General features: G+C 44.7%; 1 protein-coding gene across 1 annotated transcript in view; it reads left to right on the top strand.

The window, feature by feature from the left end:
* The window catches only part of HK1 (hexokinase 1), a 31,621-nt gene that overhangs the window by 5,567 nt on the left and 11,266 nt on the right, over positions 1 to 14,788 (top strand). The window contains exons 2-9 of the mRNA XM_010185169.1: positions 832 to 980; positions 5,810 to 5,929; positions 8,322 to 8,417; positions 9,707 to 9,806; positions 9,898 to 10,081; positions 10,283 to 10,438; positions 12,412 to 12,645; positions 14,122 to 14,426. Coding sequence (XP_010183471.1) covers positions 832 to 980; positions 5,810 to 5,929; positions 8,322 to 8,417; positions 9,707 to 9,806; positions 9,898 to 10,081; positions 10,283 to 10,438; positions 12,412 to 12,645; positions 14,122 to 14,426 — 1,344 coding nt within the window. The remainder of the gene's footprint in view (positions 1 to 831; positions 981 to 5,809; positions 5,930 to 8,321; positions 8,418 to 9,706; positions 9,807 to 9,897; positions 10,082 to 10,282; positions 10,439 to 12,411; positions 12,646 to 14,121; positions 14,427 to 14,788) is intronic.

Below are 14,788 nucleotides of genomic sequence, written 5' to 3'. Positions count from 1 at the left end.
TCAAATATATTTGCCTTGCTCTCCAGGGGATGCTGAAAGTGTCATTCTTCAGATAGCCAGACCACCTGAATTACACCCTGAAGTCTGTGGAGGTGTGAGGGCAGTGAATTTGGCTTCAGACCTTTGAAATCCAAATCTCTCCCCACCACAGAGGGAGATGGAGCTATCCTAACTCTTGCCCTGGATCACAGGGAGTTATTTAGGAGCTCTGTGCAAGGGATGGCAACTTCTGAGTAACTTCTGCAGCAGTGCAGGGTCACCCTGTGATTTTTCAGACTGCTCTTTCTCTGACTTCTGTTATCTGACTGCAGTTGGCAGTGAATCTCAGCTTCTGAGGGTGAAGTAAATGATTCCTGCTTTAACTACATCTGTGTGTAATTTGTTGATTTTAGAGTAGTGAACTATCCAGCCACCATTCACTGTTACTTGCCAAAATGACCCAGGTTCATTCACAGCAAAATGCTCATCAGTGCTTTGGCATCCTTTCATTTTACTGTCTTTGTTTTCAACATCTTTTTTACTTTCTCCTGAGACCTTTGCTCTGACAGCTTCACCATGAGATCTGGATACAGACTGTCCCCTGTTAGTCCATTCTGTTTGGATAAACCCTCATTGCATTTGCCTGTGTATCAAGGGTGGTTGGTGCTGCCATTGCACCAGCTTGTTAAATTGCAGGGAATCAGGTTGATGCCTCACATAGATGCCCTGCAGCTACAACTTCCTTGCTGTAGGCACTGGGCATTTGCTCATGTGTTATGCTTAAGAGCTTGATGTTTCCCAGATTTGTGTTGCATACAATTTTTAATCACTTGTGTCTTGCTTTCCACGTAGAGAAAGGAGATTTCATTGCACTGGATCTTGGTGGTTCTTACTTTCGAATTCTGCGTGTGAAGGTATCGCATGAAAAAAAGCAGACAGTACAAATGGAAAGTGAAATTTATAATACGCCTGAAGATATCATGCACGGCAGTGGGACACGGGTAAGCACCTCTTCCTTAGGACACCTCTCTAAAGATTACCTGGTTACATGCTGGCATTTTAGAAAAACGCCTCAAGAATGACCGTAGCATCTTAACAGCTGCATCTACAGCATGCACGGACTTGACTGCAGCTCTTTGTCAATACTGAAAATAGACAGACAGTCATTAGTGTAATAGAGTGTGCATGGGCACTGTAAATCTGTGGTCGCTATGTGGGAGTCTTGGCTGAGTTAAGGAAAATGGCCTAACTAGACGTAAAAATTCTGACTTTTATAGTAGACTCATGTTCCACAAGTAGGAATGGAGGGCAGGAAAAACAACTTAGACTTTGTAAGCAATGAGCATGATCAACCCTGCTATTGTACTGTTAGATAAGGGATAGAAATACCCATTACAGCCACGTATCTGTCCTGGCAGTCTGAGCAACTCAGCATTCATGAAAGGTACAAGTACATTAGAAAAATTGCAGGAAGCTGATAGACTGTTTTGACACAATTTCAACCTAATTTTTGCTAAATTAATGGTAGTTTGGTTTGGGTTTTTTTTTAATCTCCCATGTTCCCAGAGTAGAAAAAGTTTGGATCCATTTACTTAGATTTCAAATTGGGTTATTTGGAAGAATTTATTTTCTTTTTATGATCGGAAAGTGGATTACAATGAATATTTTACTGACAGATTTGTCTTCATATCAGTCCAAGACAAACCAGGTAACTCATTGTTGGAAAAAGCAAGTTTTTTACACTCTTTACTGGAGTGAGATGCTATTTTGGAGTGTAAGAGACCTGCAGGGAACTTAGAGCTTGTATCAGAGGAATACACAAAAGAAGGAGGTGGGAAGAAAAACTTGTGCAAACAGCATTTCTATCCTTAATATATTTTCTGTAGTCACCTTAATACCTTTAATGTATGTATCTAATAACTGCTGCTGCATTCTTATGCAATAGTAAGTGTAAGATGGCAATTGTGACTTTTAAGTAGCACTGATACAAGCATTGCTGTGATGTCTGAACCACAACAGTGAAATATCTTTCTTGTAAAGACTTTTCCTAACCTTATTATGTGGCCAGATGCCAAAAGTTGATGCAGCAGCTTTCCTGTGGGATGGTTTGGGAGTGGGTTTTTGGAGGAGCTGAGCTGCCTCGCCTGTTGCTGGTGGAAGCAGGGTAGTTGGGTGGGCTGCCCGCACACCCAGGGGGTGGGTGTTTGTCCCAGGGAGGCAAGGCAGGCTGACTTAAGGCAAGACTTGATGGAGACATGATAAGGGATTTAAGGAGAAGCCAGGAAAGGAGACATCAGGTCTGCATTCTTTCTGGGACTTTGTCATGTTTATATTTTAATTTTTAAATACCCAAAGGCCATTGGGCTGTCGGGAACTAGCAGCGTGGAGCTCAGGCTGATAAGCTTTGTCATGGCTTTTAAACTGCAGAAGAGAGACTTCCACTAACCCTGGGGAATCAGTCGCTCCTGGTGCTTAAGTACCAGGAAAGAAAGAGGAAAACTGGAAGCATCATCAGAATTGCATCCATATTTAAAGTTGTCCCATGACAGTATCCAATAATGACTAAAATGCTTGCTGTGAGACTTGGTGGGAAGCATGGTGGATGCCTGGGAGGTGCGCAGGCTGCTGATGATTTGGTGCTTATGACTGATGTGTACGGTTGAGGTTCTCTGAAATTTGTGAGCCAGATTAGTGGAATGCTTGGACTGAACTGCCTGCATGGGGTAGGCTACTAACGTGTTTTTTAGCAAGCTGTGTCATTAACTTCAGTGAGTTTTACTCTTAAAGCCTAATGCATAATCATCTTATTGAAGGGATTGCGATTTATGACTTCATGCCTCATTGGCATGGTTTGTTTTGATATTTTCTACTTCATTGCATTCAAGCTTCTGTTTTTGCCCATCTGTCAGGCATAGGCTGACAGCTTTGCCAGTCAGAGACAGTCGCCTGTCAAAGTCAAGGGCAAAGCTCTCATTGACTTCAGTAGTGCAATAGCAGGTCTAAAATTTGTAAGCAGCCTGTCTTCTGTGTCAACTCAGCAAATGGAAAAATTGCAGGAAAAACGAATGGAAAAATTGCCTCGAGGCTTGACTTTGGTGTTGCTTTTTGTGTTCTGCCACCACTGGAGGTAGGTTATGGTTCTCTCAATGTGAACCTGTGGTTTCCTTGCTCATTAAATCTTCCCAATTCAGGCTTGAGTCTGACTCAGCTATTCAGCTGCTTGCCAAAGTCTGCTGGCTGCTAGCCACATGCATGCTTGTGGAGACTTCTTGGAGCCCAACGTGAGCAAGCAACGTCATGGCCAGAGGAAGTAATGAAGCCTGATATCGTATTGCTCAGCATCTCATGGTTGTATCACTTCAGATCTATAAAGGTGTAAAACCTGGCTAGTCCTTTCCTCTTTGCTGCATTGTTCACTCTGTCTGTCCCTTCAACATGTGATACAACATTGGGCTCACACTGTTCCCTACCACACACCTGTGAGTGGGCAGGAATTTGAACTTATTCTCAATTTGCCTGCCCTATTGTAATGAAATCCACAGGAACTTTGTAATGTTGCCTCTACTGTCCTGTAGAAGTCTTTTAGCATTTGTAATGTTTGGATGTTAATATTGGCATGGGCACATATAGATTAGTCCTTGAGGCTCCCTAAGAAAAACCTTACTACCGTCAATGGCAGCAAATTTAATAAATGCCTGCCTCTTTCTATTCTACGTTTGAGCAGTGCCTTCCTTCAGTGCTTTATTAAAAACAGTAGCACCACCAGACCGTACATCACTGACTAGACACTGCTACTGTAGTGTCAAGAACGTGGCTAATAGTTAACAGCATTTGCCCGTGCAGGCTGCAGCACGGGTTACGCTCGCGCCCCACTGCCAGCCCAGAGCCCTGTTGACTCACGGCACATGGCTTGCAGCAAGCGTGTGTGCTAAGTCATGGAGGCAAGCTTTGGCACAGCCAGGACGGCATGGGCAAACGCTGGCCGGTGCATGGACTTTTTGGAGTGCATTGGGAATGCCCAGGGATCTTTTGCAGTTGTACTTACAAAGCAGGTCCCGTCTCTTCTCCATGCAGTCATGGTTCATTGCATGAGAGCAATTTTTGTAGCAACATCCACAGTCAATATTTCTGCTTCCTGCTCTCTGAATTCCTGAAGGGTTTGAAGTTGGCCTCTTGTTATCATTTGTAATCCTGGGAGCAGCTGAAAGTTTAGTAAGATAGAGTATTTAGCAAGATACTTTCAGATGGAAAGCATAATAAAAATGTACACTCCTGTTATTTCTGTGTTCCTCCTGGAGAAGTTGTCATATTTTAATACTTAACTATAGTTCTTTTTGTAGCTCCTTTTTCTCTCTCCCTCATCTGGACAGCTGAAAATAGTCTTCAAGAAGTGCAGCACTGTAGGTTGCTTTCCCATGCGCTTTCACTGTGTGTGATCAGTGAAATGTCCTTGATTTGCCCAGGGCAATGAATGGCAACATTTTCCCTGGGAAACTACTGTACCTTGATTAATCAAATCTGACCTTGATTTGGGAATGAGTTTAAGGTGTTCTATTAAATTGTAACATTACAGACACCACTTCTTGACCTGCGTCAAATGGAAAAATATTCCTCTTCATTTTTTTTTTTAATTACTGCAGCCTGGCTGTAGTGCTTTCCTGTCTCTCTGAGACTCTGTAAATCGCTCTTAATAAAGCTGTGCAGGCTAATTGCAACCAACAGATCTCTTTTTGTATCCCAAATCTTCTGGGCAGTTTTCTGGCCTCGTCCCACCAATGCTGCAGATAGGGTTGTGAGTTTGGTTTTTTTTTTGGTTGGTGTTTTTGTGGTTTTTTTCAACCCCAGGAAATTAAAATGTAAAGCACAGTTATCTCCTGGGACAGGCAGCAACTTGTTAATATATTTGTTGTCCATTTCTGGTACAGGTCAGTTCAAGGCGTGCCTGGATTTTTGGTAGTGGTAGATACAAATAGGTATTTTTGTTGCTTCAATTGCCAGGTCTTGATTTTGACTTTGAGTGTTGCAATCCTGAGGGGCTTTCCAAATAGCTTGGTGTGAGAGACATTCTTTGCCTTCGTGGCCACACAGTCCCTGGCGTGCCTGGCTCCTGGCCTTGGCTGGTGGGTACACATAGGGCCATCGAAGTGGCTGGGTGAGGATTGATACCCACAAGCCTCATGCAGGCTGCCTGCATAGTTCAGAAATATAAAAATATGCAGAAGATGTTCCCACTTTGGGTTGTTTCTCAGAACGTGTGAAATATTTGGACATCCCCTGTGTTTCCTTTCTATTTGTTTGTCTTGTGCATTAGGAAGAGATTTGAGATGATGTCCTTTTGAGTGGCTTCTGCAAAATGCTGGGTTCTCTGGTCTCAGCAGTGCTTGAGCGAAGCAGACGTTGATCTTCTCTGTGTAGTTCTAACAGTGCTCAACCTCATGTGGGACTGGGTCCCAAACGTTCTTTTGAGATGCTCCTTCCTGTTGAAGGGTTAAAAGAACATTTTTTGTTCTCATCAAATGTTAAGTAGAAGAATTATGGCAGACTCGAGAGCCACAGGCCACTGGTTTCAGGAAAAGCATTTTTGTATGTCATGCAGAAATAGACGCATAAAAGAACAATGTGTTCCATAACTTATTAATTATTGAGATGTTAACATACAGTGCCTAGGAGTATTTTCATAGCAATGTCATTTATATATCTTTAAAAATTTGGAGCAGATATTTTCTCCTTTTCCCTCACCTAGTATAGTTTTCCTATGCATTTTGAACCATTTTCTCCCTTAAACTGTACCTCTAATCATGGTAGTTTTATACTTTACATTTTCTTACAGCTTTTTGATCATGTTGCTGAATGCCTGGGAGACTTTATGGAGAAACAACAAATCAAAGACAAGAAGTTACCAGTAGGGTTTACATTTTCTTTCCCGTGTCGACAGTCCAAGCTAGATGAGGTAAGAAGATGTCACAATTTTCTTAATAATGCAGAAGACCTACCGTGTTATTAAAACACTGCTATGAAAACACTATTGCAGACAGATCTCATTTTCGGGATAAATGAGTGTTATACTTCACTGTCAGACTTCACTTTTGTGTTTTTGTTTCTGTCTGAAAGAGCTGGTTGACAGATGAGGAAGAGGCATCTGATGTTTTGTACGGCCTCTGCGTGAGCTCCTTGGTATTATGGTTTACTGTATAAACACAGCAGCGGTTTTGCCCGCCTCCTGTGCAGCCTTTTTCACCTCTCCATGGGGTAGAACTGGGAAGGACCCAGCCCAGCAGTTTTTGCTCAGATTTTGCTGAACTTCCTGAGTGCACACAGTGATCCAGACCGGGCTCTCCCTCCTGAGCAGCCACTGGCTCAGTGCTCAGCGCTGAGGGGGATCGGGCAGGGCACCTGGGAGCAACGTGCTTTAAAAAGGGATGGGAGTAATGGCGTTGTATAAAGTGACTGATGTGATTCCCATGACAAGGATGCTACGATATTTTCCTTCTTTTGCTCATTATATCACAAATGACTCAGCAGCCTCCTGGTACAGCATTGCTATGGCAACAGTGTAGCAAATTAATGCAGGGAAGTTAAATCAGCGCAAAACGCTAAGAGGTTGCACCGTTAAAGCACAACCTGCTTTTCTAGCTTGCAAATCCCTAGGTTAGCCTAGTGCAAGAGCTCCCAGGTGTTGGTGCTGAGGAGAACCAGGTGGGGCATGGTTTTTATTACATTTCATATTCTTGAGTGAGGCTGAGAGCTGAAACCAAGGGTGTTTACTAACTCAGGGTCTGAATGTAGCTGAGGGCAAAGCGCTGCCTTTTCCTGCATCAGCTGAGAAGAGATGAGTTGATTTGGATGCAATGTTGCAATCTGGCTGTTGTGCTTGGTAAGGCTCAGACTACTGGATTCCTTCTTCTGTAAGGCTGTGCTTGCGTAGGTGCTGGTTTCTCATGCTTGGTGAGCAGAAGGAGGCAGGGTGGACCCTCATTTCTCTGACAGTGACAAGGTGGCACCACATGGTTGGGTCACACTCAACCCTGCTGCACTCCAAGGACTCCTCCCTGCTACCAAGGCCTTGCTGGCGAAGCTAAAAATCCTTCCAGCGCAGTGGCTGGTCTCACTAAGAAGAGCTGCTCTTTGCTAGTGTGGTTTCACCAGTTTCTTGAATGATAAAAGTTATATGGACCAAGTGGCCTTTTTGACCATTAAAGCTCTGCCTGCAGAGTGGGCTTTGCCCAAGGTTTTCCTGCACAGCAGCACAGGGCTTTGCTGGGTTTCTAAATGATGCTAATGAGGATGGCACAGTGACAAAACCTACACGAACTGAGTTTGTGATCTAAAGGTAGAAATACCTCCTGATCTGGAAAGAGCTGCCCTAATCCCTCTGTCCCCTGTGACTTTGGGGCTAACGGCTATCCCAGTTAAGAAGGTGAATGTGCGCAAAACATGTGGTTGAGTTTTAAGATGAGATAAGGGCAAACATACACCTGGGCAATGGCTGCTTGTGCCTATAGGCTTCAGCTTTTCTGGTTTTTAGCTTCTTGGACTCCTGTTGTGATAGATGTGAATATTGGGATGGGTATGAAAAGCTGAGCTGATCCGAGTTGTCTTTCCTGTTAACTATTGTCAATGCTCTTTTCTTTCTTTTATTATTACTTACTTATTTACTAAATGTTCTGAATCAGCTAGGTTAGGGTTATCTAAATAGAAAAAGATCAGATGTAGTCATTACCTTGGGGGATTTGCAGGCTCTTTATGACAGTTTGTAGACAAGGAATTCAATCGCAGGATTTCCTTTTTGCTCCATGCTGTAAGTCAGGGACATATATTGCTACATTTCTAGTATTTCCATTTGCCTTAACCCATAAGCATGATCACACAGGGAAACAAGCTCGAACAGTTGGGACTTTAGACAGCAAATGTGCAGCAGTCAGGCCCCTGCTGCAGCCGAGCCCTGGATGTACAAACATCACACCCCTTCTCTTTAGTCAGTCCCGCACAGTCAGCTTTTTCTGAAAGCACTCAATTTCCATGGCCCAAAAGGATTAACTGGTTTTCCAAGAAAAACTGTCGAGGAGTAACAGGGAGAAGAGTGGGCTGAAAATACAAAATGCAAACAAACCATTTTCTAGCAAGGGAGGAGAAAACAATTTCTCATCTTTCAGCTCACTGTAATGAGAATCAAAGACTGCCAGTTGTTTCAGCTTGGGTTGTTATATCGTATAAGAAAAGAGACCTGAAGAGGTATTTGAAGTATAAAATCCTGTTTTTAAGCGGAAAAAAGTCAATTAGTGTCTTATGGTGGTGTCTTGTTGAATATTGCTCTGTTGAATATTGCTCTCTTGTTATATCAGGGTATTCTGATAACCTGGACGAAGCGCTTCAAAGCAAGCGGAGTGGAGGGAGCAGATGTTGTGAGGCTGCTTAACAAGGCCATCAAGAAACGTGGGGTAAATCATACTTCATTTTTTAAAAATTCTGAATCAGAGAAAACTGGTGTTTCTTTGTCAGGGACCGCCCTTCACCTCACTGACTTGAGCGTGTGTTCTGAGTGATGGTGCAGCTCTGCTTTCTTGCATGAAGATATATGGTTTATATATATGGCTTTGCCATTTGCTGGGAAAATGGGATGATGCAGAGTTGCTATGTGGAAGCTTGTGATTTCCCTCATAGCACAAAACTGAGTTACTATGTAGTGGTTTGTTGCTGGCAACCTTCAGCAGCTTTATCGCTCTCCAAAATCTGAGAAAGTGCTGTGTGTCAATGCAGCAGCTTTTCAGCGATACCAACACATCTCATTCCTGAGAAACTGTGTCTCTTGGTCTGGGTTCAGCTGAGTTGCGCTACTGCCTTGCCTGGGAGCAGCAGAGGAGAACAGAAGCGGGATTTCAAGCTCAGTGAGCTGTGTTTCTCCCTGCAGTTTCTCATTGCTGATTTTATAGAGGGTGAAGGTGACCACATTGCTGATTGAAACAAATAAAAAGGCACTGAGCATGAGATGGAATGAATTTGGGTTTGCATAATGTTTGCAGCCAGGTGATACATTGGTTACTCAGCATGCAAATTCATCAGAAACTGGGCAGTATTTGCTCTAAAAATAGAGTTGTGGACTCTTAAGAACACCTGAGTTTTATTGTCACTGAACAACATTACTATAGTAAGTTACTGTCATCAGACTTGGTATCAGGTAGAATAACACACTGAAAAAGCTGTAAAGGAATGAGTGCATGTCATCTGGATAGCTTTTTTAATGGTGTCATTTGCTTATAAGTTTGTATTGAAAAGTTCACTTGAAGTAAAACTCCTAGATGCTTTAAGTTAATTCTATGAGGAATATGTAACTTTGGAATGTTTTCCAGATTGACTCCTCAAGCAGCTGCATCAAATTATTCCATAGTGTTTAGCTGCAGAGTTCCTCCCTCTCTCCTGTATGGCCCTTTTCTTTCCTGCCTAAGGGTGCTTAACTAAGAGCAAGTCTTTGCTCTCTAAAATTACACTACTGCTGTTTTATTGTTTGCCTGGTGCATAAGTCTACTTTCATTGTCTTTTTGGGTACGTGAGATAGGGAACTGGCAGATGGAGCAGGTGATATTCAAAAACAGGAGCTGTGGTATTCAGCCAAATTATTTTTTCTGCTGTTCCTTGTGAAATTAGTTGATGTAAGCAAACCAGTGATAAACACAAGCATTGTTTTCCAGAGAAGCCATGTGGTCCAAGTAATGTTTTGTTCCTCCATCAGGACTATGATGCAGATATCATGGCTGTTGTGAATGACACCGTTGGGACCATGATGACCTGTGGTTTTGATGACCAGCGTTGCGAAGTTGGCTTGATCATTGGTAACGCACATTGCTGCTGCAGCATGCACGTGACTTTTCTCCCTTTGCCTGGCATGTTTGGTTAGCACCTTCTGATGTCCTTTCCCTCAAGGCACTGGCACCAACGCCTGTTACATGGAGGAGATGCGGCATATCGACCTGGTGGAAGGGGACGAGGGCAGGATGTGCATTAACACGGAGTGGGGGGCCTTTGGAGATGATGGCTCGCTAGAAGACATCAGGACCGAGTTTGATAGAGAGATCGACCGTGGATCCCTTAATCCTGGGAAGCAGCTGTGAGTGAGGCAGTTATTTGTGAGCTTTGCTTCTTTTGTTTTCCACTCTGTGCTCTCTTTTCCACTTGTGTTATGAATTCAGCAGTTCAAGAAAGCTCAACTTTGCCCATGGCGAGGCCAACTGCAGGCTGGGCCGGGTGATATGGTGGCTTGGCTGGATTCTGCCTCCCCGTGGGTGACTGCTGCTGTCCTTTTCTGCAGGTTTGAGAAGATGGTCAGTGGGCTGTACATGGGGGAGCTGGTGAGGCTCATCCTGGTGAAGATGGCCAAGGAGGGGCTGCTCTTTGAAGGGAGAATCACCCCTGAGCTTCTCACCAAAGGGAAGTTTGAGACAAAGCACGTTTCTGCCATAGAAAAGTGAGTACCTCTCCTGCTTCACTCCCTGGGGCTCACAGTGACTTTAAATGTTAATTTTCCAGCATCTCTCTTCTCTGTGGGAAGATGTGCTGCATTGCTGGTGACTGCTGTCCTCCAGCATAGGTGCAGAGCTGCCATGTAGGGTCCCCCAGCAGACAGCCTGTGCCCTCCTCCCCGAGATTTCTTCATTTTTCTCTGTTGGGAGGACCTATGAAAGCCTACCAGTCTGTGCAGCTATAAAGTATGCACCGTGCTACCTCTCACCCTCCTCGCAAAATCTCAGAAGTTGCTACTCTGCGGCTGAACACGGCTGTAAATTGGCCAAGTGCCTCCTAGCAAATACTTGTGTTGCTCCTTGCTGTATCCACGGGATTGCTGGGCAGAGAGAAAACAAGCATGACAAGGCAGGGCATTCAGTCTCGTAGGCAGTGCCGGCCACTACATGGCGACCTCTGAGCTATGTGCCTGTTGGTTTCTTATGGTGTCATCACCCCTTTGGTCAGTACTTACTGTCTCTTTCCCCTGCATTTTTAAAATTCACATCACTGGGATAGTTTGTACTGTAGTCATTGGGCTGGCTTTTCTTTTCGAAGTGCTGCTGATTTTGGAGCACGTTTATAGGGGTACTGTTGATTGCGAGTGCAATGCCAAGGAAACAGTCAATAAATTCTACAGTGCCCATTACCCCTGACCTGTTTTATTTTTATCCCTGCAAACTGTCTTATCTGAACAGCTTTCCATTAAATGTGTGTATTCATTTGTCTTAACCACAGAGGTCCACGTAATGGACCAGTGTAATACTGAACAATGAGAAAAATGCAGTTATTGAGAAATGCAGTTATTAAGAGCAAAATTTGCCCTGAAATCCCACCTCACTCCCTGAAGAGCACTTTGGTTGTAAGTAGGGGGCATGTCCCTGTGCAGCTTCAAATTTCTAGCTGACGCTAGCAAGATGCAAGAGTCCTTAAAAAGATGCATGGAGTGCATTTATTGATGACAAGATATACTCCTTGTGTTTTTGTCTAGAAAATGACTGAGCTGGACCTGGATATGTTTTGCCAGAAACTTTGCTCTCAGGCTGGGTGCTAACATGGGAAAATGCCGTGCAAGAGGCAGAAATTCAATGAGGTTGTAAAAGTCTGAAAAGAGACCCATTAGGATAAATCACTTAGGCAATCTTTGCTTGGGGATGTTTTTCACACTGGGCTTAATTTATTGAGACATATGCGCAAGCAAGCATGTGATGAGGGGTGCTCTCAGGCCTGTGCTGAATTGTGGGGTTGATGCTTCCTGCTCCAGAGAGGAGAAGCTGTTTGAAGTCTAAAGCACCAGTGTGATGAAAAAGCATTTAACTCCTCTAGGTCTGTAAAAATGCTTGGAAGTTGTTAACATTCTTGGGGGTGCACTGAAGGGAGCTGTCACGGAGTTGCTGCTCTGCTTTGGGTCCAGTACTGTCGGACCAACTGCAGCCTGAGCTACATGCTGTGGTCTTGGGGGGTGCCCTGGGTCCGTAGGACAGGTCTCATGCTTTGTGCTTTTGCTTTGAAGTATACAAAGTTCACTCGGTATGAGACTTGTTCTGACCATCTGGCACAATGAAATGTGGTTTGTGTTGGAGAGATTATTGTTAGACAGGTTTCCACTGATGTACCTGCTGTCTTGTTGGAAACGAACTTGGAAGAGGGCAGGCTCCTGGGTACCTATGGGGGTAATCCTGCCCATAGGGTGGCTGCTATAGTACCTGGAATTGCATGGTTTGTAGGTGGCGTGTTTGCACCAGGCTTTAATGGAAAGCTGTTTCTATCCATGAATGAATGCATATTTAGAGCATTTTATTTCAAGCCTCATGAAGTCCAGATCCCTAAGAAATTTCTTTCTAACTCCTTTCTCAAACACAATGGTTGGATGCACCTCTGTCCTGCATTTAATAGCTCCTCCACTAAGGAGTACCCTTTACTGCTCTCTCTTTGTAGGAGCAAAGAAGGTTTGAACAAAGCCAAAGAAATTTTAACCCGCCTGGGAGTGGAGCCGTCCCACGAGGACTGCATCGCTGTCCAGCACGTCTGCACCATCGTGTCCTTCCGCTCAGCCAACCTGGTAGCCTCCACACTGGGTGCCATCCTCAACCAGCTGCGGGATAACAAAGGGGTCGGCCGCCTCCGGACAACTGTGGGGGTCGATGGTTCCCTTTACAAGATGCATCCGCAGTGAGTTCCTCTGCTCCTGACGTTAATGCTCTTCACCTGCCGTGGCCTCTGATTTGCAAGGGGTTGAGCATGTAACCCCAGGATGTCACCTAAGCACTTGGTTTGGGTGTGAGATGAGGCACCTGAGACGTGGTCATGGGAGTTTGGTCTGAGAGGGGGAGTTCAGTGGAAAGAAGAGATGTAGTAGGGTGAGACTTAAAAACAAACCAAACCAAAATCAAAACTACAAAGAAAAGAACCAAAACACTGAGTAATTGTATGCTGCAATATCAGTGGAAACTATGGTGGTTTGAGTATATGTCTTAAGGGATGCCCATAGACCTCTTGGAAGACTGTATTTGTAAAAAAATATTACTTTGTGCCCATGGATTGGGCTTTGAGGAGACCCCTGTATTAATGCACCTTGATCTCCATTTTCAGTTTAAACTCGGTTGTTTTGAAAATGACTGTGCTGAACCCTATATTTTTTAGTCTTTTCTGAAGATACACTTGGAAATTAGGGGAAAAAATTGGTCCTTACATTTCTGTGGCCTTTTAAAAACTGTCTTTGTCTTGTTTTTCCTCAATGGTCTGGTCCTGGTAACGGAGTTTGGTGCAAGTCTTACTGTCAAAAATAACCCCAGTGCCCAAGCCCTACTGCTGCGGATGTGTGGGAGAGGCTGCTGGCCTGGGTGCACTGGGAGAACAGCACCTACGTAAGGGTTTCCAAGTTTGGAATAAAGAAATGGAAGAAATATGCAGTGTGCAGGTGTGGTTTATGCGCACATGATAAAGGCTTTTCTTTAGTAAATAATAAATGGTGATAACAAGTCAGTCTCCAGTCTTGGCTGTAGGATTTAGCTGTAGGTACCAAAGGGGAGCCAGAAGCACAGCATACAGGATGTACCTTGGCTTTGGAGCTGGCTGGGAGGGGCTGAGTGTTGTTTATGAAGAAACTTTTGAAAGGAGAAATCTGTTTAATATTTCATTTCTAGTTTCTCATTATTTTGTTGAAAAAAAGATTTTCCTTAGTTAGAGACAAACACAAAATTTCGGCAAACAAATTTCCAAGAATGCTGTTTTGACTAGCTTTTCCAGATGGTCAGATCTAGAGCGTGCTAAGGTAACATAAGTGGGCCATTTTTGTTCTGAACTGTTTTGTTTCCTCACACCATCTAAACCAGTGAGTTCAGGACAGCTGATGACCCCAGGGGAGGGGATTGGAGCAGCTTTGGAGACTGGAAATTTCTCATATTTAGAGTAGCAGATGAGACTGGGATGCTCCACCCTGCTTTTTGCTGGCTTTTTTGTGGGAATTCAGGAGAAAGGAAGCTGTAGGGGAGAAATACACTTCCCCTGGCAGTTTTCCTACTTGGAAGGATGTAGCTAGCTTGGGCATGGTGAGCCCTCATGGTCAGTCTAGATTGGCAATACAGATTTTGGGAATCGTGGGGGACGCAACACAGACAGCAAGCTTACAGCCTCCCCTCCCCACAGGTACGCCCGGCGCTTGCACAAAACCACCCGGCGCTTGGTGCCTGACTCAGAAGTGCGGTTCCTGCTGTCAGAGAGCGGTAGTGGGAAGGGAGCAGCGATGGTGACGGCGGTGGCATACCGGCTGTCAGAACAGCACCGGCTCATCGACGAGACGCTGGCTGAGTTCAAGCTCACCCACGAGCAGCTGCTGCAGGTGAAGAAGAGGATGAGGGCAGAGATGGAAGCGGGGCTGAAGAAGAAGACTCATGAGACCGCCAAAGTGAAAATGCTGCCCACCTTTGTCCGTAGCACACCAGATGGGACAGGTAGAGGCATACCCTTGCTGGACTGAGGGCACTGGCTTGGCCGTGGGGCACCCAAAATGAGCTCCCAGTGATGAGATTTGGGTTTGGTGGAGGGTTAGCAGTGCAATGAGAAAGGAGCTTCCTGAGCTGTACAAGGAGGAAATCCCAGCCCTGGACAGCGCAACCTGTGCTACCCTTGTGCTTTCTGGCAACCTGGCCCCATGCCCTTGCCTTAGGGTGCAAGCGAGCCAGGGCCTGAGGGGAGAAAACCACAGCTGAGCTCATAACTCAAACCTGTCGCAGCCCTGTCTGCTCAACCTGGGCAGTTCTTTGCATTTCAGGGTGGCTGGCCAAATTTCTACTTTCTCTCAGGGAACAGTTGT

Source organism: Mesitornis unicolor, unplaced genomic scaffold (assembly GCF_000695765.1).
Source record: "Mesitornis unicolor isolate BGI_N332 unplaced genomic scaffold, ASM69576v1 scaffold21545, whole genome shotgun sequence".
Classification (NCBI taxonomy): domain Eukaryota; kingdom Metazoa; phylum Chordata; class Aves; order Mesitornithiformes; family Mesitornithidae; genus Mesitornis; species Mesitornis unicolor.
The sequence above is the reverse complement of the archived record's forward strand: the minus strand, read 5'-3'. Positions and strand labels throughout refer to the sequence as shown.